The 24,123-nt window shown below is 52.9% G+C and overlaps 1 protein-coding gene across 6 annotated transcripts in view; it reads left to right on the forward strand.

The window, feature by feature from the left end:
* AKT2 (AKT serine/threonine kinase 2) overlaps positions 1–24,123 on the forward strand; it is a 56,159-nt gene that overhangs the window by 2,578 nt on the left and 29,458 nt on the right. For 2 of the 6 annotated variants that reach the window (XM_017503226.2, XM_017503232.2), the window contains exon 2: positions 20,345–20,474. In XM_017503226.2, the coding sequence (XP_017358715.1) occupies positions 20,429–20,474 (46 nt within the window). In that variant the 5' untranslated portion in view covers positions 20,345–20,428. Of the gene's footprint in view, positions 1–572; positions 2,831–9,589; positions 9,612–16,665; positions 16,784–19,311; positions 19,646–20,344; positions 20,475–24,123 lie in introns of those variants that run through there. The other 4 variants (XM_017503231.2, XM_017503227.2, XM_017503230.2 and 1 more) reach the window with 4 other exon arrangements.

Here is a 24,123-nt window from a genome sequence, read left to right on the forward strand (position 1 = left end):
ATGTTTTGTATTTTAAGTAGAGACGGGGTTTCACCATGTTGACCAGGATGGTCTCGGTCTCTTGACCTCGTGATCCACCCGCCTCGGCCTCCCAAAGTGCTGGGATTACAGGCTTGAGCCACCGCGCCTGGCCTAATTCTTAATATTTCTGCCAGAACTTTGAAGGCCCTTGCGAGTCCACAGAACCATGTCGAGAGCACTAGGAGGAGATCAGGGCCCAAATTAGCATCTCAGTTTTCCAGATGCAGAAACAGAGGTGGGGGGAGACATACAATCAAGTCAGAATTGACGAGGGCAGCTCCCGGGCCCACTTCTCTTGCACACAGTGGCTTTGCAGCCTGAGCCCTTCCCAGGTAGACACATTCAAGTCTTTTCAGTGGTCAGGCTCTGTGCTTTTTTTTTTCTTTTGAAACAGGGTGTCACTCTGTCACCCAGGCAGGAGTGCAGTGGTGTGATCACAGCTCACTGCAGGCTTGACCTCCTAGGCCCAAGTGATCCTTCCACCTCATCCTCTTGAGTAGCTGGGACTGCAGGTGCACACCACCACACCCATTTAATTTTTAAATTTTTTGTGGAGACAGGGTTCTCACTATGTTGCTCAGGCTGTTCTTGAACTCCTGGGCTCAAGCGATCCTCCTGCCTCAGTCTCTGAGTAGCTGGGACTACAGGTGCATGCTACTGCTGCTGGTTCCCAGTCCACCACAGCTCCGGGAGTGGTGGGAAGGCTGTGCCTGGGCAGGGGGGCAGCAGAAATGCCTGTGGGAGTCAGCAGTAGCTGTGCATTGCAGGCGTGTGGGCCTGGGGGAGAGGTGAGGATTGATCCTGAGGGCATTGTGGAGCTGAGGAAAAGCTTTCAGTCATCTGCCACCATTTACTGAGCACTTATGCGCCAGCATTGCATCGGTACTGGGAATGCAGCGGTCTACTTATCAAAGTCCCTATCCTCATGGGGCTGAGGGAGACCCACCTGAAACGAGAATAAGCAAGGAGCTGGTTAGAGGGGAGGTGCTAGGCAGCGAATTTAAATCAGGTGACGACTGGGTGCTTCTTTAGATGCAGGCGGCAGCGGGGAGGGCCTGTGAGCTGATCCCAGTTTGGCAAGGTGAGGCAGTCGTGTGGGGTGGGAGGAGAAGGAACAGCTCTCCAGGTGGAGGGAACCACAGTGCAAAGGTCTGAAGGGAGGACAACTTGGTGAGGTGCAGGGACAAGCCTCACGGAGGCCTGTGTGGCTTGGCAGAGTAGGGAAGCACGGAGGAGACCAGACCAGGGCTGTGGGCCTGGCAGGGCCTGTTACTGGGAGCCTTGTGGACTATGAGAAGGAGCTTGGAGTTGCAGCAGCAGCAGCAGCCTGGTCACATTTAGGGTGTTAGCAGGTGACACAGGAGAGAGTCACAGGCTCCTGCCTGGGGATGTGGGGATATTTGACTGAGCCGAGCAGGGTGTTTCACAGGCTCCCACTTCCCCTCGAGTAGCATCACTGCCTTGGAGCCAGCAAAGGCCCTACGGTTGCCTCCCTCTCTGTGGTTTTCACACCGTGTTCCCCAGAGCCCGTGGCTGTTACTTTTAGGGAGAGAGGCGAGGAGGCTCAGCGGGCCAATTTTTCTGCCCATCCCTCCCCACCCCAACCAACTGGACTAAATGAATAGCAACGCAGAGCAGCAGTCCACATCTGATACAGACAGCACCCGCTGACCCTGCTTCCATGCCACTGTGGGCTTGCAGGCCTGCACCATTCCCAGTGCTCTTCTGGAATTGGAAAGACCAGGCCTTGTGACTGGTACCCAGCAGACATGTCTCTGGTGGGCATCAGGTGTGGTGATGTTACAAAGGCAAAATAAATGAGGGCCAGATGAGAGTGTGGCCATGTTTCTCCACTGTAGCTGGGTGATCAGGGAGGACCTCCCTGAGAAGGTGACTTGTGGGCAGGGACTGATGGAGTGCTTGTGAGGGAGCCATGGGAGGATCTGGGTGAAGACCCGTTAGACCCAGGAGGAATCTTCTCTGATTCCCGCTTTACAGTGGTGAGGCCTGGAGAGCCTCTATAGCTTGTGCTGGGTCCCCCAACCAGGAAGTGTTGGGGACAGGCTATGAATCTGGGCCTCCAGAGATTCCCCCAGCACAGCTTGGTAGCCCCTGGTGCGTGTGACTTCTGATCCCACCCATGGGCTCATCCCTAAGGCTTATCTTCATTTAAAAATTTTTTTCTGGAGCTGGGAGACTCACTATGTGGCTCAGGCTGGTCTTACTTATCTTGCAGGAGCAGGTGCCCTGGCATTTGTTTTTTGAGGTGTGTTCCAGGGTATCTTCCTTGAAGGAGCAGAACCCCTCAGAACAAACCTCTAGGGTCTCCAGAAGCCCCCTGGGATGGGTTGGGATGGAAAGGAATGTCTTTCAGACTTGAGCTCCAAGCCCCTGGAGGGCCCAGGGACACCCCTTCCTGGGCCTCTCTCCAGCTTCCCAGAGCTCTCAGCAGAAGGCCCTCAACCACAGGCCTCCGGGCCGCACGGTGGGGTGGTTCCATGGCAGGCTCTTCTGGACAGCCAGCCAAGCAGCGAGAGGCCCAGCTAGGGGAGACAGCCTGGGAGCGGGACCAGGAGGGAGGGAGCGCGTGTGGGAGGGGTGCTGGGTGGGAGTGCAGGCTGGCCCCCTTGGGGCAGGACCCACTGCCAACTCGGCACCTACAGCAGGGCCCGGGTGCACTGAGTGTGCCCAGCAAGGGACAGCAAGCCGGGCCAGCCAAGAGGACAATGGATGTCAGAGGTCCCTGCAGGAGTTTCTCCAGCCCAGCTGTCCTGCTGGAGAAGCTCGTCCGCAGATGTTGTTTCTAAGGGTGAGGCCAGAAACCTAAGCCTGCCTTGGTTTGCCCCCTTGTGGGCCCTTTCCGAACGGGCTGGGGCAGCTGCCGCTCCCTGGTTCTCCTCTCCAGCCTGGCTTCGAGTTCTTCATGATCTGGTGGGTCATTGGTGTACCCTTACTCAGCTGGGGCTGCTGAGTGACCGGGTCCCAGGGACAGCTGACGTGGGTGAGAACCCTGCTCCTGGCACCCCTCTCGGTGGCCGTGGAACCCTGGGGCTTGATTTCACATCCCTAACATGCAGTTTGCTCAGCTGTAAATGGGAACCTTCCTGCTGAGTGGGGCAGTGGGGGGATGCCGGGAGCTGTTGTGTTGGAAAGTGCAGGCCTCCTGAGGAGGTACGGGATGAATTTGGTCCAGTGCTGCTCGTGGGGATTGCCAGACAGGACTGAGGCACCTGAGAGCACAGAAGAGGCTCTGTCGGGCAGCTGGCAGGGGCTTGTCCTTGGTCCTTGGGAGAGAGTGGTGGGGCCTGATAGCTGATGGGAGGGTTCTGAACAGGAATATGAATTATTCCCACTGCTGCACTCCTGCCCAGCCAGACACCGCTCATTAGCTCAGCACACCTGCACGACAGCCTGGAGGTGGGCAGTGTTAGCACCCCATCTCGTAGATAGGAAACTGAGGCACGGGAAGCCGCATAGAATGTCCAGTCGTTCTCATGAGTAGTTTGCCTCTCTGTGCTGGGAACTGCTGCACAGTTTAAGGTGTCTGCTCTCATTCGTCCTCACCACAGCCTGGAAGCTCCCTGTCACAATTGTCACCATTTTACCGAGCAGGAAACAGGTATAGGGAGGTTATTGGGTTTGTCTGAGGTCAGTAATAGGTAGGACAGTTGAACCCTGCTCTGTCAGTGAAGCTGCCTTTTGAAGACTGCCTCGTCTCCTTGCCCTGCCCGCTGGGATTGGGGTTGTTGCTATGGTCATCATGGTTTCTTTCCCACTTTCTCTTCTAGACAGCTGGCACAAAATAGGCCTCAGTCATCCAGAAATGACTCCATTCCGTGCCTGCTCCGGAGGTGGGGTGTGGCTGCTTCTCTCCACCTCCAATACCATGACCTTGGCCCTTCCTTTTCCCAGAGCCCAGGGGGAAGGGATGAGGGTGGGAGGAATCCCCTCCAAACAGCCTCAGGAGCCAGCCCTTGGCTGTTCTTGGTCGTTTGTGTATTCCATCTGTCAACAAATACTGATTGAGTCACTACTGTCTGCCACGTGTAGTTCTGGATGGGGTCGCAGGAGGCAGAGAAGTTGCATTTGCCTGTGAGTGCTTGTGGCTGAAGGAGGGGATGGAGATCAACTGGACCTGGTGGGAGAGGGGCTTGGGAAGCCTGCTAAGGAGCCCCTATGATGTGAGAGCCCGAGGAGGTGGGCTAGGAGGGTAGTATCTGGATGTGCTGGTGGAACAGCAGACCCGTGTGACTGGAGCCGGGGGAGTAGATGAGGGGGAGAGAGCAGGGTGACGGCTCAGGGCCTGGGCTGGGTGGGGAGCCAGAGCTTTATCCCCAAAGAGGAGGGACACAGGCGGGTGGGGAGGGACCTGTGTGGGAGAGAGCTGGTTGGATTCAGGTGCTGCCAGGGATAAAGAAAGTAGACCGTATTCTGCTTTGGCGACAGGATCCCCTACAGCCCAGCTTCTCAAACTGGTGTTCAAAGGCCTTGGGAGGTGGGCAGAGGTGTCTGCAGGGCGTCAACTTTTTTCAGCTGTGTGTTTTCATTTAGACGATATTTTCAGAAAGTTAATAGGGGAATTTTGGACATAGGATGATTCCTGTAGAACCAACTGTTGACAGTAGTAACATGAGCTTGCTACCCTATGGCTCCGACAGGCTCAGGACGGTCCCTGATGTTCTTTAGGTAATTGGCACCTGTTTTTCAAGCACTGGCCCTGTCCCCAGCTGTGTGTGAGACCATCTCATTGGGTCCCCAGGACAATGGATGGTTATCAGAAAACTTATCTTTTTTTATTTTTCATTTTTTTTGAGACAGGGTCTGGCTCTGTCACCCAGGCTGGAGTGCAGTGGCGTCATCATAGCTTATTGCCACCTCGACCTCGTGGGCTCAAGTGATCTTCCCACCTCAGCCTCCTGAGTAGCTGGGACTGCAGGCATGGACTATCACACCTGGCTAATCTTTAAAAACAAATTTTAGTAGAGACAGGGTCTCCCTATTTTGCTCAGGCTGATCTTGAACTTTTGGGCTCACGTGATCCATCTGCCTCAGCCTCCCAAAGTGCTGGGATTACAGGCATGAGTCACTGCACCTGACCTACAAAAATTCTTTTTTTTTTTTTTTTTTTGTCTGTCTATGTCTTTGGATTAGGGGATTGAGTTGATTTAAATTTAGAATTAATAATAATATATGTGACTTTAATACTGCCATTTAATGTTAGCTGGCTGTTTTGCCTATTGATGTAAATTCTTGATTATGTTGATGTTCTTTACTTTTTGGTATTTTTTAGAAAGGCTGTTGCTGGTTGTTCCTTTCTATGTGTAGTGGTTCTTTTCAGAAGCTCTTGTAAAGCAGGCCTGGTGGTGATGAAATCTCTGAGTGCTTGCTTGTTCACAAAAGATTTTATTTTTCCTTCGCTTATGAAGCTTAGTTTGGCTGGATGTAAAATTCTGGGTTGAAAGTTCTTTTCTTTAAGGATGTGGAATATTGGCCCCCACTCTGTTCTAGCTTGTAAGGTTTCTGCTGAGAGATCTGCTGTGAGTCTGATGGGCTTCCCTTTATGAGTAACCTGACCTTTCTCTCTGGCTGCCCTCAGTGTTTTCTCCTTCATTTCAGCCCTGGTGAATCTGGCGATTATGTGCCTTGAGGTTGGTCTTCTTGAGGAAAATCTTTGTGATGTTCTCTGTATTACCTGGAGTTGAATATTGTCCTGCCTTGCTAGGTTGGGAAAGTTTTCCTGAGTAATATCCTGAAGCGTATTTTCCAGCTTGGATTGATTCTCTTCGTCACATTCAGGTACACCTATCAAGCGTAGATTAGGTCTTCTCACATAGTCCCATATTTCTTGGAGACTTTGCTCGTTCCTTTTTATCCTTTTTTCTCTAATCTTGTCTTCTCGTTTTATTTCATTAAGTTGGTCTTCGACTTCTGATATCTTTTCTTCTGCTTGATCGATTTGGCTGTTAAAACTTGTGCATACTTTGCGAAGTTCTCGTGTTGTGTTTTTCAGCTCCATTAATTCACTTATATTCCTCTCTAAATTGTGTATTCTTGTTAACATTTCGTCAAAACTTTTTTCAAAGTTCTTAGTTTCTTTGCATTGGGTTAGAACAAGTTCTTTTAATTCACAGAAGTTTCTTATCATCCACCTTTTGAAGTCTGCTTCTGTTAATGGTACACGCTTGTTCTCCGTCAGGCCTTGTTCCATTGCTGATGAGGAACTGTGATCCCCTGTAGAGGGAGAGGCGTTCTGATTTTGGGTATTCTCGGCTTTTTTAGGCTGTTTTCTTCCCTTCATTATAAATTTATCCATCTGTGGTCTTTATAATTACTGTCTTTATAATTGGGTTTCTGAGTGGACGTCCAACTTGTTGATTCCCAGTGCTAAAATCTGAGCAACCCACTGTGCTGGCCAAAACAGCAGCGTTATGATTGATGGTACTTTTCTGACTCTGCACCAAGAACCACCACACCAAGGCAGCGGCAAAACCGCCTCGCTGGCCACAAGAGTCGCCCTGGCGACCCGTGGGGCTCCTCTGCTGGGAATCTCCTGGTGCATGAGCAAACAAAAATTCGTCTGAAAGTGTGGCGTTCTCTCACTCTCTGCGCTTTCAATGGGAGCTACAATCCCGAGCTGCTAGTGATCAGCCATCTTGGATCTCTCTCCAAAAATTCTTTTGAGATAACATAAACATGTGCTTGGGCAGATTGGTGTTAAGATTCCATTCTACAGGCCGGGCGTGTGGCTCATGCCTGTAATCCCAGCACTTTGGGAGGCTGAGGCGGGCAGATGACGAGGTCAAGAGATGGAGACCATCCTGGCCAACGTGGGGAAACCCTGTCTCTACTAAAATACAAAAATTAGCTGGATGTGGTGGCACAAGCCTGTAGTCCCCGCTACTCAGGAGGCTGAGGCAGGAGAATCACTTGAACCCGAGAGGCAGAGGTTGCAGTGAGCAGAGATTGAGCCATTTCACTCCAGCCTGGCAACAGAGCAAGACTCTGTCTCAAAAAAAATAAAAGATTCTGTTCTACAGATGTGGAAGATGAGGTTCAGAGAAGTGACCTGTGTAGCCCGGAAGTGGTAGAGTCAGGATTTGAGTTGACTAGAGGTGTGAGTTTGGGCCTGAGTCGTGCTCCAATTCCCCGGGTAAGCTGCGCTGGGATGCAGGAGAGATGGGCTGTAGCACGCGAGCTTCCAGCCAGGCTGGGATGATCCGGCTTCTCTTGGGCCTGTGAAAGTCACACCCCGCCTCCTGCCTTTAAGCTCCCAGTGCTAGTTAGCAGGGATTCCATAGAGTTGCACTCCAAAATGGTAGGTACTAGCCATGTATAGCTTTTAAAATTTCAATTAATTGCAATTAAATAAAAGTAAAAAGTCAGTTCTTTAGTTATCGTTCGAACTAGCCATCGTTCAAATGTTCAGTTAACCACATTTCTGTTGTCACAGAAAGGTCTGTGGGTCAGTTCTGCTCTGGTCGCGGCCCCTCTCCTGCACCCACTGGCTGGGACTGTGGTGCGTGTGACTCTGTCTCCCTGGGCCTCAGTTTTCCCATGTGAGGAATGGGGATAGTAACACAGACTGGTGCTTCGTGAGTGCTTGCTGAGTATTAGTCACGATGCAGACCCACTGGTTTCTCCTCCTGCCACCCGGCCCTGTCCCGGAGCTCCCAGGGAGGTGGTAGTGATGCAGAGTGACACGGGTCAGGGATGCCCCACGCAGCCTGACTGGAGGGGTCCCACACATGTGTGCACATCAGGGACGGTGAGGGAGGGCTGGCTTGGGTGTTGGAAGAGGCAACACAAGATGGGAGGTGGCTGTTCTCTTGGGAGCAAAGGCAGAGGGAGGTGGAGGCAGCTCAGGGCTCGGAAGCCAGGGTCTGGGCTCCGTGGCCGTGTCCCTGCCGTCTCTTGATGTGGGTATTCACCAAGTCTCTGCCATCCTTGGTTTTCCCATCTGCCACATGCAGGTCCTCATGGTTCTCAAGTGAGGTGCGTGGCGAGCCCATCAGGCTGGTGCCCAGGGCTTATTCTGGGGACAGCTCCTGGAGAGGAAGTCTGCCTCCCTGAGGAGTCCTGCCCTGCTCTGGGCACAAGGGGTTCCACCTGCTGCCCCTCCCCCACACCCAGCTTGCCTCAGGCGGACAGTTCCCTTCTCACTCCAAGTAAGAGCCACAGTGCTGACAGTGGCCCCCAAGGCCCTGCCCAGTGGTCCCTGGCTTCCTCTCTAGTCACATCTCCCGGCCCTCCCCTTCACCAGCTCCTGAGGGCGCCTCGAGCACGCCTCAGCCCTGTTCCCCCCCACTGCCTGCAGTGTTCCTCCCTAGTCTCCACCTGGCTCTTTCACCTGCTTCTGGTTTTGCTCAGCCCTCGCCGTCTCCTTCTCTCACCATCCTGTGTAAAATCGGAAACCCCTGCTCCCTTTCCCGTGCACTGAATCTTCCATGTGCTACTTTTCTCCATGACATTTGTCAGCTTTGGATATCCTGTCTAATTTGCTTATATGTTTGTTTTTATTTTGCTGCCTGTTCCCTCGTCCCCTCGACTCCCCAGTGGCTGTTTTGGTCCCTGTTGAATCCCTGGTAACCCAAGCAGTGATGACACAGAGTTGGTATGATATTTGTGGAATGAATGAATGTAGGATTTTTTTTTTTTTTTTTACCTTCGCTTGGCACAAATGCTGTGGTTCTGTTTGCCACTCCCACCTGGAATTAATGAAAGCAGTGGGCCCATCCCTGTGCTGAGTGGAGCTGGGGACACAGTGGGGGCTAGGACAGACTGTGTCCCTGCCTTGTGGAACTCACAGTCCAGTGGGAAAGGCGACATTACCCACATAGTCATGCAGGTGACAGAGACAGATACTGTGAGGGGAAGGAAGGGAAGGCCAAATTCTGAGGGTCAGCTGCTCGTGGGAGGGGGTGGTCAGGGAAGGCCTCCCTGAGGAAGATGGGTGAACAGAGTGTCAGGCAGGGGGTATAGCATACGCAAAGATCCTGGGGTGGGAGAGCACAGAGTCTTCATGGGGCCAGGAGAAGGGGAGATTGCATGTTGGTGTGAGCAGACCAGCAAGGCTGGAGAGCAGGCAGGGCCATGGCAGATGGGCCCTGGCAGCCTCCGTTAGGGCCTTGGGCGTGATCCATGGGCACGGGGGAGAAGTCCCGAGCTGGGGAGGGACAGGGTCAGAGCTGTGTGTGGAGGATCCTGCTGGCCACAGCATGGCGCTTTCGGAATGTTTGGAGCCCGTGGCCAGGCAGACTAGAATACTGACAGAATAGATTTCTATGGGTGCTGTACGGCCCTGGGTGGCGTGAGGGGGAAGGTGTGGGGGCGGGGGGCGCAGGGAGGAGAAGGAATCTGCTCTGTGCTTATTCTTGTCCCCGTTTCTTTTGCAGCCTGCCCACAGCTTCAGCCTGCCTTCAGTCCCACCTGCTCCAAGCAGACAGATGGGGCGAGTGTGGGGAGCATGTGGTGTTTAAAAGGAAAAAAAAAAGTTTCTCTCTTTTTTTTTTTTTTAAGTAACAGACCTTTTCTGGCAAAAAAAAAAAAAAAAGTCTCTTCAGTGCCACCCTCTTACCAAGGAGGCATAATAGGTAAAAAAAAATTCACCTGTTCAGAAACATACAATATAGAAAGTGAAGTTTCCCATGTCTCCACCCATCAGAGGAAAAATGATAATCATATATATATGTGTGCATATATATGTGTATATATACGTGTGTGTGTGTGTGTGTGTTTGAGACAAAGTCTTGCTCTGTCCCCCAGCCTGGAGTGCAGTGTCACAATCTTGGCTCACTACAACTTCCTCCTCCCAGGTCCAAGTGATTTTCCTGCCTCAGCCTCCTGAGTACCTGGGACTAAGAGCACCCGCCACCATGCCCAGCTAATTTTTGCTTTTCATTTTTTTTTTTTTTTTTTTGAGATGGAGTTTTGCTCTTGTTGCCCAGGGTGGAGCACAGTGGTGCAATCTCTGCTCATCACAACCTCTGCTTCCCGGGTTCAAGCAATTCTCCTTTCTCAGCCTCCTGAGTAGCTGGGATTACAGACATTCACCACCATGCCCAGCTAGTTTTGTATTTTTAGTAGAGACAGGGTTTCTCTGTGTTGGTCAGGCTGGTCTCGAACTCCTGACCTCAGGTGGTCCCACCCGCCTCAGCCTCCTGAAATACTGGAATTACAATTTTTTGCATTTTGAGTAGAGACAGGGTTTCACCGTATTGGCCAGGCTGGTCTCAAACTCCTGACCTAGTGATCCGCCCCACTCAGCCTCCCAAAGTGCTGGGATTACAAATGTGAGCCACGGCGCCTGGCCAATGATAATAATATTTGTTATGTGTTGAGCAGTTCCTCTTTCAGGCTCTGTTGGGAGGACTATATGTAGATTAACTCACTGACCTATCCCAATAGCATTAGAGGTATGTGTGGTTATTATCTCTAATACACAGATGAGGAAACAGAGGTGAAGAAAGGGAACGTGACTTTCCCAAGGTCCCACAGCAGGTGACACAGCCAGGGCTGAAACGCTGGCATTTGGTTCCTGAGGCTGCCTTGACTCCACCCACTCCTGCCTCTTTAGTGCGGCGGATTTCCTTCGGATTTCTTTTTTCTGTGCATGTAACATTTGAACACATACTTCTTCATGCCTTGAAGTCTAAAACACTATGCCCTATAAGGTCAGTTATTGATTCTGTAACTGCTTTTCTGAAAAGAATGCGATAGGTGAGTGAGTTCTATCCAGGGATTGCAAGGTGCATGTCAATCTCAATGACGTCAGCATGTGAAATAATCTGTGTATTGTAGAATTGAGGTGATAGGGGAGTGCCTGTGTGTGTTTCAGAAAAGACATCCCACCTAAGCTCTGTCCTGCCGAGAGCCTTCGTTAGCGAATGCTGATGGTCTCAGTGTCGGCACGGTGGGGCTGGTTTCTGTGTTTCTGTGCTCAGGATGGCTGTTGTGTTGCGTGTCCAGCCCCTCCACGTGCTGGGTGCTGTGCTGAGCCTTTCCCTGTGTGACCGTGTGATGAAGGCACTGCTGTCTGTCCCTTCAGGGACAGGAGGAAACGGAGGCTTGAGAGACTAGAAAGTGAGGAATTGAGGACCCCAATCAGAAACTGCCTAGCCCTCAAGGCCGTGTGGCACAGTCTCGTGGGGGAGCTGGGCCGCCTGTACTTTCTGAGATCAGGTCACAGGGCAAGTCATTTCACTTTTGTGCCTCGGTTTCCTCATTAACGTAGAGACAGTAGGCGTGTCGGCCACCGAGGGTTTCAGTGAGGGTTGTATTGATAGGTGCAAAGCACTCAAGTGGGCCTGGCACCTGGTATGGGCTATGCGAGCCTTGCTCTTTATAGTAGAGTCATGGTATTAACCACTGTGATAGCACTAGACCCCTGTTGTGAGCTTGCAGGTTGTTGCCAGGTTTCTCTATTTCAGCAGTACGTACTTAGGACAGCGGTCCTCAACTGGTGGTGGTTTTGTAACCCCGGAAGACATTTGGTGATGACTGAAGACACGTTTGATTGTCACAACCAGGGGAGGGTGTGCTGTTGGCTTTAGTGAGTAGAGACCCAGCATGCTGCTAAACCTCTTTAGGGCACAGAGGAGTCCCCACATCGGGGATTCTCTCTCCCCAAATGTCACTAGTGCTTAGGTGGAGAACTCCCACCTTAGAACCTCTGTGACCCGGCACTAGCATTTTCTGCAGGAGAAATTCCTCCAAGCACATGTGCACTTTCCACTTTATCAATGTCTCCAGAATGTCCTCATAAGACACTGGAGCAGTTTCTAGAGTGGTGAATGGCCAGTGGCAGGTGAGGGAGCTGATTCCTTCCTCACTTGTCCCAGGTGCCTTTCCTCCTGAGTTCCCACCAGCCCAGCAGATGCTGCCTGTTACACCACTAGTTCCCGTGGTCTTTGGCTTTCGTTTGTTTTGTTAGTTTTTTTGAGACAGGGTCTGGTTTTGTCACCTAGGCTGGAGTGCAGTGGCATAGTCTTAGCTCATGGCAACCTCTACATCCCAGGCTCAAGCCAGCCTCCGACCTCAGCCTCCCAGGTACCTGGGACTGCAGGTGTACATTACCACGCCTAACTACTTTTAATTTATTTTTATTTATTTTTAAATTTTTTCCCCTGAGACAGAGTCTTACTCGGTAACCAGGCTGGAGTGCAGTGGCACCATCTCAACTCACTGCAGCCTCCACCTCCCAGGTTCAAGTGATTCTCCTGCCTCACTCAGCCTCCTGAGTAGCTGGGGTTCCAGGTGCCCACCACCATACCTGGCTAAATTTTGTATTTTTAGTAGAGACAGGATTTTACCATGTTGGTCAGGTTGGTCTTGACCTCCTGACCTCAGGTGATCACCCACTTTGGCCTCCCAAAGTGCTGGGATTATAGGCGTAAGCCACCACGCCTGGCCTATTTTTTTAATCTTTATTTTTTTGGTAGAGACAGGGTTTCACCGGGTTGCCCAGGCTGGTCTCAAACTCCTGGGCTCAGGAGATCCTCTCGCCTTGGTCACCTGAAGTGCTGGGATTACAGGTGTGAGGTATCATGCCCGGCCAGTTTTTTTATTTAGTTTGTCTGTTTTTTGAGACGTTCTTGCTCTGTCTCCCAGTCTGGAGTGTGGTGGTGCAGTCATAGTTCACTGCAGCCTCAGCCCCCTGGGCTCAAGCAGTCCTTCTGGCTCAGCCTGCCAAGTAGCTGGGACTACAGGTGTGTGCTACCACACCTGGCTAATTTTTGTATTTTTTATAGAGATGGGCATCTTGCTATGTTACCCAGGCTGGTTTTGAACTCCTGGTCTTAAAAGATTCTCTTGCCAGCTGGGCGCGGTGGCTCACACCTGCTGTAATCCCAGCACTTTGGGAGACCAAGGTGGGTGGATCACCTGAGGTCAGGAGTTTGAAACCAGCCTGACCAACATAGTGAAACCCCATCTCTATAAAAAAAAAAAAAAAAAAAAAAAAAAAAAAAAAAGACCCTCTTACCTCAGCCTTCCAAAGTGCTGGGATTGCCGGCGTGAGCCACCACGTTCAGCTTTCTGTTGTCTTTGAATTTATCTCCTGAAGGAGACATACAGTGAGTTCTGTAAGGAGAAAGAAAAAACGAAAACAAAGAAAAAAGTCCTGAGCCAGTCGTCCTGTGGGCGCTGTAGAAAGGGACAGATCTGAGTACAGGGGACAGAGGCTCCTGAGGGGGTCGCTGCCACCTCCCCAGTGAGCCTCTGCAGCACCAGGAAGGAGCCCCACCCACCAGCTCCCGCTCCTAGAGACGCAGATCTCTGCTTCCCCACCTGCCTCCCTAGCCCATCTGTGCTGTCTGGCATCGAAACCAGGTCAGTGAGAGGGGGCGAGAGAAAAAGGACTTAGCAAGTAGCAAGGAGAGGAATTGAGCTTATTTTGAGCCTGTTCTGGGTACAGGGCTTCACTCTGTACATGTTCATTCCACAGATACTTATTAAGTACCCACTCTGTACCCAACACCGTACAGAGCTCTGGGGTTCCAGCTGTGGCCAAGGCAGCCAAGAGTCCTGCCCTCACCGAGCTGACATTCCGGTGCAGGAGGTGGGCAGTCAGCCTAAGCAAACACGTGTGTATAGTAATGTCGGTGGTGATGGGTGCTTAGGGGAAAATGAAGGGTAAGGGTGAGAGGAGGTAGGGTGGGCGTGCTTTCCCTAGGGAGGTTAGGAAGGCTTCTCAAGAAAGCAATGTGAGCAGAGGCTGAAAACAGTGGGGTGGGGCCCGAGTTTCCACCTGAGTGCCCTGAAGTGGGGTGTCCCGGTGTGTCCTGGCAGCTGAGGGGGCAGGCACCGCTGAAGTGAAGTGCCTTCAGAGAAGCAAAGGGGGATGGCGCAGGCTGTGTAGGGTCCTGGGCTGCTGTGGGGACTTTGGCTTTTACACTGGGAGAAGCACGGGAGGGTTCAAGTGGAGGAGGGGTGGGAGATGATTCCGGTTGTCATAGGGCCCTGGGCTGCAGGAGGGGTGTAGGCAGAGTGCTGGAACTCATGGAGGCCTCACAGCCCCCTTAGCGGCCAGAACCACAAGACCCTCATTTTACAGATGAGCAAACTGAGTTTCGGAAGGACCCACCCCCTTCCCAAGGTTGCCCAGCCAGTATGGGGTGGCTCCCTGAACGCCTCTTTCTGCTCCCCTCTCTCTGCTCCCCTCTGCCCGAGATCAGCCAGCTCAGTCCTGGCCACATCATATAAGTCAACCCTCGTGGGTCTGACCCCCGTCCTGCAAGACGAAGCTTCTGAGGGGGCCTCTGTTTGGAAACCATTGAGAAATAAGACCCATGAGCCCGATGATGGAAATAATAATGTCTTTAAAAAGTTTTAGCCAGGCACGGTGGCTCACGCCTGTAATCCTAGCATTTTGGGAGGCCGGGGCAGGCGGATCATGAGGTCGGGAGTTCGAGACCAGCCTGGCCAACATGGTGAAACCCTGTATCTACTAAATATACAAAAATCAGCCAGGTGTGGTAGCGCATGCCTGTAATCCCAGCTATTCAGGAGGCTGAGGAAGGAGAATCTCTGGAACCCAGGAGGCAGAGGTTGCAGGAGCCGAGATTGTGCCACTGCACTCCAACCTGAGCGACAGAGCAAGACTCCGTCTCAAAAAAAAAAAAGGAATGTTAAATTAGTGTTAGAGACATAAAGATAGCATTAGTCAGTGATAATCCATCCACCCGGCAGCTATTTAAAAAATAAACCCAGCAGTGCAGTCAGAGCCCGCATGGGGGCCTCTTCAGTTGCCTCCCTGCTCAGAGCTGACCACTGAGTGTGGCATTTTTTTTTTTCTGTTTTTAGAGACGGGGTCTCGCTATGTTGCCCAGGCTGGAGTGCAGTGGCTATTCACAGGTGCCATCCCACTACTGATCAGCACGGTATTTTTGACCTGCTCTGTTTCCAACCTGGTGGTTCACCCCTCCTTAGGCAACCTGGGCCGATTCACCCCTCCTTAGGCAACCTGGTGGTCTCCTGCTCCCAGGAGGTCACCATATTGATGCCGAACTTAGTGCGGACACCCAATCGGCATAGCGCACTACAGCCCAGAACTCCTGGGCTCAAGTGATCCTCCCACCTCAGCCTCCCGAGTAGCTGGGACTACAGGCACGAACCACCGCGCCCAGCGAGTGTGGCAATTTTTATTCCTGTTCAGATTTCTCCCCTGCCGAGTCAAACATACTCCCCAAACTTCATCCCCTGCCTGGGCTGCGGGGCTGGAACCGTGCCACCCTGCTCCCGTCTGCTGTACAAAACCCTCTGAGGATGTCACTTGCATTTGGCTGCAAAGTCAAGAAACAGCAGAGCCTGAGATTGAACTTGGATCCTCTCGACATGAGACTGCACCTCCTTACCCATGGGTGACTGGGCCTTTTTGAGGGGGAAATTGAGGCAGGCCAGCCTTGCTGGGGAGGCAGAGGAGGGTCCTGCTGTGGGAGCCAGGAGGCCCAGTTTCAGCTCCTCTGGGTCATCTGGACTCCCAGACCCTGGGTTCTTTTGTACAGTTACTTCTTTTATCATAAAATACAGATAATATTAAACACATTTCACATAGTAGATAGAGTGTAACATCTAGGCAAGGCCCTGCGTAACCACAAAAGAACATTGTCAGCTCCCAGAAGGCCTCCCCACTCTGTTACTCCTAAGTGGAACCACTCCTTTGGGGTCTGTGTTTTCCTTGATTTTCTGCCTAGTTTTACAAGCGAGAAAGGCATCCCTACATAGTATTGTTTTGCCTGTTTTGAACTTGCTGTGAGTGGAGTCATCTTTGATGTATGACTTTTTGTCTGGCTTCTTTTAGTCCGTAACATTCTCCTTCCCTGCTGGATTCAGCAGCAGCTCAGTCCTTTCCATTGCTGAGTAGTGTTCTACTTTGGATCTATGTGTTTTTTATCCATTCTCTTGGGTGGACTCCTGGTCTGTTACCAGTTTGGGGTTACTGTGAATATCGCCACTGTCAGCATTCTAGTACAAGTCTTACTCTAGAATGGAGTTACATATACTGATTTCCTTGAGAGGCATTGCTAGGTCATGGGGTAGCTGGATATTGAGCTTTAATTTTTACTGCTTAACAGTTTTCCACAGTGGTTGAACCATTTTGCAACTCCCACCAATAGTGAATAAGGATTTTGATTTCTCTTTGTCCTTGCCAACACTTGGCCTCGTCAGTTTTTAAAATTTGAGCCGTCCCAGGTAGGTGGTTGTAATTTGCATTTCCCTGTAACTAATGACATGATGTGTGTTTCTTGGTTGTGTGGGTATCCTCTCCTGTGAGGTGCTCTTGCCCTTTTCACCTTGCCTTCCAGGTGGCTTGCCTTGAGTCAACAGCTGCAGCTCTGGCCCAGGCCCTCAGAAGACTCATGCCCAGCCACCCCCAGTAGTGAGTGGGGTGGGGTCAGGCGGGGCCTCCCTTCTGCGGGGCCTCCCCTCTGTGGGTTGTGCTGCAGGGGTTCCACAGGCGAGACTCTGTCCCCCAGCCTAGGTGTCCTCCGTCGGCAGCTCCCCAGTGAGCAGGCCATCTTCTTGGCTGCGGTGGCTGGTATTTCATCACCCCAGGACTGCGTCACGGACACCTCAGCTAGGCGCCACCCTCAGTGGGAGGACAGGGCGGGATCCAGGCGGGACACAGGGGATCTTCCAGTTCCTCCCCCTGCACTCCCTCCAGCTGTGCTGACTCCTTAGTTGCTGAAATGAGATTATAAGAAGCGTCTCTGTTGATCCCAGCAGCGGCCAGGGCCTCCACTGCTTCTCGGCTGGGAGACCCAAGGTAAACAGCTTCCCTCCTCTGAGCTTTTGTCTCACCTGGGCATGGTCACCGACTCTGGTGGGGTGTTGGGAGCGTTCAGGAGTGACTCCATGGGAGCACCGGCACCCTGCCCAAGGCCACCCAGCTGACGGTGACTCTCGGACTCAGGAACCCTGTCCACTCTTGGCCATACCTGGCTGCCGTTATTCCCATAGCTGGCTGCCCTTGCTTCTCCGGAGTAACGGCAGCCATGTGTTTGGCTGTTCACCGAGCTCTGGGCCCACAGTGGGTGCTTTAGTGCTGCCAATAGCCCAGGTGCTGCCGCATCACGAGGGCCCTGAGAGGTGATGTCTCTGGGGCACTGTGGGCAAGCGGGATGGGAAATGAGACATGGTGCCCCTGTGCTATTCCCACCACATGACAGCCCTTGCTTTGGACTTGGAGTTCTCCCTCCCAGCCATTTGGGAAGTCTTTTGAACTGAGCTCATGTCAGGGAAGGCATGGTGTGGGTCTGTGTAGGGAGTCAGAAGGCCTCAGCTTTCTCCCCTGCCCGCCTCTCCCTGGCTTTCCCTCACCAGCCCCCCTCCTGCCTCAGGTCCTTGCATTTTCTGTTTCCCTGAAATGCATTTCCTCATGTGTCTACACAGCTCACTCCCTCACTTAACTCGGGTGTCTGCTCATGAGTCCCCCACACCAAGTTAGCCTCCTATTCGTCCTGCTTCCCCACCACCTGACATTGTCATTTGCATATCTGTGTATTTTTCCGACCCTCCCATCAGACTGTGAGGCTCATGAACGCAGGGCTGTGTCTTAGTGACATTCTGTTGCTGGTACCGCCTGGAGCCTAGGACGCACCCCAGAAAAGATTGGTGGCATGAAGAGCATCTGTTAGTGTGGCTGGCTGTGTCTGGTCCTAGGGTAGGGGTCTGTCTGTTGGGGACACTTGGCTTCTTTCTTTTCTTTTTTTATTTTTTGAGGTGGAGTTTTGCTCTTGTTGCCCAGGCTGGACTACAATGGTGCAGTCTCAGCTCACCACAACCTCTGCCTTCCAGGTTCAGGCGATTCTTCTGTCTCAGCCTCCCAAGTAGCTGGGAATATAGGCATGTGCTACACTCCCGGCTAATTTTGTATTTTTAGTAGAGATAGGGTTTATCCATGTTGATCAGGCTGATCTCAAACTCCTGACCTCAGGTGATCTGCCCGCCTCAGCCTCCCAAAGTGCTGGGATTACAGGTGTGAGCTGCCGCTCCCAGCCTTGGCTTCTTTCTTCATGTGCTCAGTAGATAGCAGACTCTTTGCTGGCCCACTGCATTAGCATTTATAGTTGTGGGGAAGGTTGCTCCAGGGGTGCACAAAGAGCACCCATTGCAGCCTCTGAGGTGAGGAAGGCTTCCTGGAGGAGGCACTAGTTGAGCTGAGACCTCAAGGGAGAGGGAGAAGAACGCCCAGAAGGAGGCCCTGTCCCTGATGGAGGCCAGAGGGAAGTGCCTGAGTGACAGAATCGTAACTCGGAGAGTAGGGTGGGGAGGAGAGGCAGAGAGCTGCAGTAGTCAACATCATGCTCCTTAGGCTTTCCCCAGAGCTTTCTAGGTGCATGTCTCAGCTCATGCACCTGGAACACAGGGCTGCAGAGGCCACATCCTGAAGGGCCTCGGATCCTAAGCTGAGGAGTTTGGCTTTTTTGCTGTAACACCAGGTAGCCACAAAGGGTTTTGAGCAGGAGAAAGACAGGTTCAGCATTGAGGGTCCCTCTGGCTGCTAAATGTGGGGCGAGTGGTGAGGAGCAAGAGTGGAGCGTAGGAACTTGGGGAAGAGGTGGGGGCAGACCCAACTAGAGCCAGGCCAGACCGCGGGCAGGATGGGGAGAGGTGGTGACATTAGAGACTGACACGGAACAGTGGGAGATACAGAAATACATATTTATATATATATTTTTTTGTGACAGGGTCTCATTCTGTCACCCAGGCTGGAGTGCAGTGGTGCAATCAAGGCTCATTGTAGCCTTGACCTCCCAGGCTCCAGTGACCCTCCTGCCTCAGCCTCTCAAGTAGCTGACATTACAGGTGCATACCACCATGCCTAGCTAATTTTTAAACTTTTTTGTAGAAAAATATTATGTAGTGAGACAGGGTCTTGCCCAGGCAGGTCTCAAATTCCTGGGCTCAAGGGATCCTCCCGCCTCGACCTCCCAAAATGTTAGGATTCCAGACGTGAGCCGCTGTGCCCGGCTGAGATGTGGGGTGTTGAGGATTGAGCGTCTGGCAGTCCTGTGTGTATGGGTTTTGGGGTCCCAGGCGTGCCACTGGCAAGGGGAGCCCCTCGTTGCTGCCCCCTGCCTCACATTGTTGGCTTTGCTGCTTGGAGTCCGGAATGTGATCCTCATCCTCCTGTTTACTTCCCTGTCATTGTCCATCTTGTCTTTCCTCCCGCTTCCTCCCACTTACCTCCCTTCCTTCTGCCCGAGGCCTGGGCAGCATGCCACTGTCACATGCCAGGCAGTAGCGTGTCCGGCCCACCAGCTCCCCTGGGGCACGAGAGAAAGCTGATGCCCACGGTGTCCCTAGAGCCAGCTGCCACTTCTCTGGGGGCCACCGTAGCTCCTGACCTGCTGTCCGCAAATAACCCCAGGCTGGGAAAGGCAAAGGCGCCTTGGGCTCCGTGGATCCTGGCCAGGCCCCAGGCTCCAGGTAGGGGCCCAGCTGGCGGCCGCCTCACGCCCTCCTCCCCTCCGCTCCGGGAACCTGAGACGAAGCAGCAGGCTCGGCGTCTGTCAGTCTGTCGGTTGCTGGTCCCTGAGGACAGAAGTGGAAGTCCTGGGGTAGGGACCAGGGCCTTGGTCAAGCCCCTGGAACTGGCTTCCAGGCCCCAGACTGGGCATAAGCAGTAGGTTGCTTTCTTGTTCAAGATCCTGGAGTGTCTGAGACCTGTGTTTTCTCTGTCATCTGTCAAGGGGAGGGAGGCCGCGGAGGCTCGGGAAGTGGCGTGGGATGGCATGGGGAGACGCAAGTGCGATTGGTTTGTTAAAGGTGGCAGGTTGGTGGCTTCCTGGTTTGGAAAGAAGTGGTGGGGAGAGAGAGGGAGGAGTGCCCGTGTGTGTGTGTGTGTCTGTGTGTGTGTGTGTCTGTGTGTGTGTGTGTGTGTGTGTAAGATGGGGGTGCAGGCAGATGCTGGTGGTTCTGCGTTCTGCCTCAGGTGCCCTGGGTTGTCTGATTCGTCCTGGGTCATTTCATTGTTGGTCCGTGGGAGTGACATGGGGGTCACAGCACAGCTACCTTGATGCTCGCTCAGTCAGGAGTGACTGTGGGTGGAGGGGCCATCTCCACCCAGCATGGGTGTCCAGAGTTTGGGGTCTGGCCTGCACTCAGGCTAGGGAGCTCTGCTTCCCCTAGATTAGGGTCCCTGCAGACGTGGCCACATCTCTCTGCTCAGAATGGGTTCTTGAGAACCCATTGCCACCCTTGCTGGCCCTACCCTTTGCTGAGTGGGCAGAGCAGCCAGAGGGCCTCAGAGCCTGGTATCCTGAGGGAAAGGGCTGGTGTGGAATCCCCTCCCTCCCTGACCACTTCGTCTCTTGTCTTGCAGACTGTGCCCTGTCCACGGCGCCTCCTGCATGTCCTGCTGCCCTGAGCTGTCCCAAGCTAGGTGACAGCGTGCCACGCTGCCACCATGAACGAGGTGTCTGTCATCAAAGAAGGCTGGCTCCACAAGCGCGGTAAGGGGCCGCCTCTGCCCGCCGGATTGCGTCCGTCTCCCACCCTGGCTCCTCCTGGAAGCTGTGCCAGAGGCATAGGGTCTTACTGGCCTGAGGAGTCAGTGTGCTGCAGCCCCAGGCCCACAGCTGCTTCCGACTCGTTTCTTGGACTCCTTCAGTGGTCGCCTGGGCAGAAGAGCAGGGATCTACCTGTGCATGAGTGATCTCATTCATAGCCCCATTTTATAGATGCAGAAATATCTGGAAAGGGGAAGTCACATAACTGAACTAACACAGTGAGGCAGTATTCACTGACTGTGTGTTGTGTGCCAGGTAGCCCTGGGCTCTGAGACACAGTGGTGCCCTGATGGAGCTTACATTCCAGTGGGGGTGGGGCAGACAGTAAATAAGCAGGCGTGGAATGTCGGGGTGGCAAGTGCTGGGGTGAAAATCGGGAACTGTGAGGGCCAACGGCTGGAGAGAGGGGTCATCGAGAGGCTGCCCTGAGGAGGCGGTAGTGGGAAGAGACCTGGAGCCTGGAGGAGGCAAGGGCAAGGGTATCCCAGGGAGGAGGACACAAGGACAGAGGCTCTGAGGTGGGGGTATACCTGGTGTGTTCTGGTAACAGCATGGGGCAGCGTGAGCTCGGGGGAGCTTGGGGAGGCGAGCAGAGGAGTAATGCTGGACTAGCTGTGTTGGGCCTGCAGGCCACGGAAAGGACCTTGGCTTTGGCGCTCCAGGTGACAGCAACCCTGCGATGTCGTGAGCTGCTGCATGGCTTGATCCATTTGTACTAGTGGGAAGTCGAGGTCCCCTTTTAGTGAAGTCAGGACAAGGAAGAGACCGTTTTTGACCCCAGGGCTGCTTGTCCCCAAGTGGCTGCCAAGCAAGACTGGGAGGCACATGGGGAGAAGTGCCACGTGCTGAGAGGTGGCTTTGTCCCGGGCTGGTTTCCGTTGGCCTCCCCGTGGGAGGAAGGGCCCCAGGTGTGGGGGTGGCTGCCCTGTGTACACTTGCATTCATTCAGCAAACGTGCTGAGCAGCGCCTGTGGGCCGGGCCCTGTTCTAGGTCCTGGGGTCCAGTAGTGAGCCAGATGGGCGGACATCCCATCCTTGTACTGATATCTTGGGCGGTGATGGGGAGGCAGGCAGCTCGCAGGCAGACAGGTGTGTACTGCAGTGGTGTGAGCCATGGAGAAAATTAAGCAACTTGAGAAGGATGGAGGGCATGAGGCAGGCGGGACGGCCAGAGGGGGCTTCGCTGAGAAGGGGGCATCTGAATAAAGACTTGAAGAAAGTGTGGGAGTGAGCCCCGTGGTTATGTCAGAGGGGACAGCCAGTGAGTTCTGAGGGGTAACCGGGCTTGTTCGAAGAGGGGCTGGAGGCTGATGGCGCTCGTGCTGTGGGCGTAGGGAAGAGCCTGGGATCCTGCACTGTCCCAGCCTGCAGACAGGGAGCAGCAATGAGGGGTGGAGGCCCCTCCCTGGGACAGCCACTCCCCCGACTGAGCAGAGGAGACCCATGTCCTGCTGCTCTTTCTGGACTGGGATGGCTTTCAAGGCCCCTTGGCCTAGTCCCCCAGCCTGAGCCTGGAGTTTGGGGTTGTTGACGGAGCTTCCTTAGCCTTGGGAGGTATCAAGGTTCTAACCCTGGTTCTGCTGCTTCCTCTTGGTGCGACTGTGGGCAAGCTGTGTCAACTTTCTGGGCCTTGGTTTCACATCCGTAAAATGGGTTAACAAGCCAGGCCTCTGATGTTGTCAGCTCCACAAGGGCAGGCATTTTCATGTTGCTTCTTCACGGTGGTATCCCCAACACGTCTAAAAGTGGTGAGCATACAGTAGGCACTCAGTAAATGATGGTTGAATGAATCATTGGCATTGTGTATGGATGATGTGCTGGGGTACGTGGGGTCATGGGCTCCTGTCCCTTGGTCTGCACTTTGGGAGGCTGGGGCTCACTAGGTTGGACTGTGAGAGCCTTGGGATGGGTGCAGAACTGTTGGAGGGGAGGAGTTTCTCCCTGGTCAAATGAGTCTTGGCCCCCTTAGGCCTTCAATGTCTCCATTCATGCTACAGAGGGCCAGATGACCCAGCTACAGGCCTGCCCCTGTCATATGGGATAGCCCAGCTCTGACACACCTGTCTATACACACGCATGTGCACACTTGCACTCCTGGGCTGTCCCAGTGCCCATCTGTTTGAGTAGCAGCTGGCAGAGGTGGGCGAGGCGAGGTGGGCCCTGCTGGCTACTGCTGTTTTGGCACCTGTGCTGCCCCACTCCCACCCTTGGTAGTTAAGATAATAGCAGTGCTGGTTTACTGAGTACTTCCTGTGTGCCAGACACTGGGCTTTGCTCTAGGCAAGCCTGATGTTGAATTTTCATAGGTGCCCTGTGGGGCATGTGCCACCTTAGAGACTGGAAGGCTAAGGCTCAGTAGGAAGAGTGACTTGTTTGAGGTTTCAGCAAGGAGTGAGTACAGCTGAGGTTGGACTCAGTCCCTCTGACACCTGAACCAGGGCTCTCAAGGCCCGGCCCACGTGCTGCCTCTCACCCAGCAAGCTGTGCTTAAGGCCTAGAGTGTAGTGATGTACGTCGAATCAGAGTCACCCATGTGCTGGTCCCACTTCTGACACAGCTGTAGCACACCACCACTAGCAGAGCATCTGCCCTCTGCCAGGCCCCATCTGCCAGTTTAGAGGCAGGCAGTGCAGTGGTCAAGATGTGGGCTGTTTTCTCCAATCCTAGCTCTCCTGGGTAACAACTGGGAAGCTTGCACAAAGTACTAGGACCTCTCTGTAACTCAGTTTCTTCATTTGCAAAATAGGAATACAATTGTGAGAATATTTTTCCTTCTACCTGTTTTTTTTTTTCCCCATAGAGATGGGGTCTTGGTATATTGCCCAGGCGGGTCTCGAACTCCTAGCCTCAAGTGATTCTCCTGTCTTGGCCTCCCAAAGTGCTGAGATTATAGGCATGAGCCAGTGTATCTGGCCTTTAGGTTTATTTTCTTAGCTTGTTATCAAATTATGAAAGGCCACAGATAAATGCCTAAATAATAAAGTCACCCCAATTCCAGTGTACAGTTCAAGAAATAGAATGAGACAGTCCCCAGAAACTCTTGTGCCCTTCCCAAGCAGGAACCACTCTCCTAACCTCCAGTAACACAGATAAGGTTGTTTTTAGTATTTATCTTTTTTTAAATAAAAGGAGATGAAATTTACATAATGTAAGATTAACCATTTTGAAGTATATGATTCATTGGCCTTGAGTATATCACAGTGTTGTGTAACCACTACCTCTAGTTTCAAAACGTTTTCATTACCCCAAAATAAAACTTTGTACCCATTAAGCAGTCAGTGTTTGTACCCTCTGTCTTAGTCCATTCTGTGCTGTTATAACACATTACCCGAGACTGGGTAATTTATAATGAACAGAATCTTCCCACAGTTCTGGAGGTAGGGAAGTCTGAGATTCGGGGCTGGCATCTTCTTGTTGCACATCCCATGGTGGAAAGGGGAAGGGTGAGAGAGAACAAGACAGGGCTGCACTGTCGCCCAGGCTGCTGTGCAGTGGTAGGACCTTGGCTTATGGCTCACTGCAGCCACAACCTCCTGGTCTCAAGTGATTCTCCTACCTCAGCCTCTAGAGTAGCTGGGACTATAGGCGGGTG

Source organism: Cebus imitator, unplaced genomic scaffold (genome assembly GCF_001604975.1).
Source record: "Cebus imitator isolate Cc_AM_T3 unplaced genomic scaffold, Cebus_imitator-1.0 Scaffold306, whole genome shotgun sequence".
NCBI classification, from domain to species: Eukaryota; Metazoa; Chordata; class Mammalia; order Primates; family Cebidae; genus Cebus; species Cebus imitator.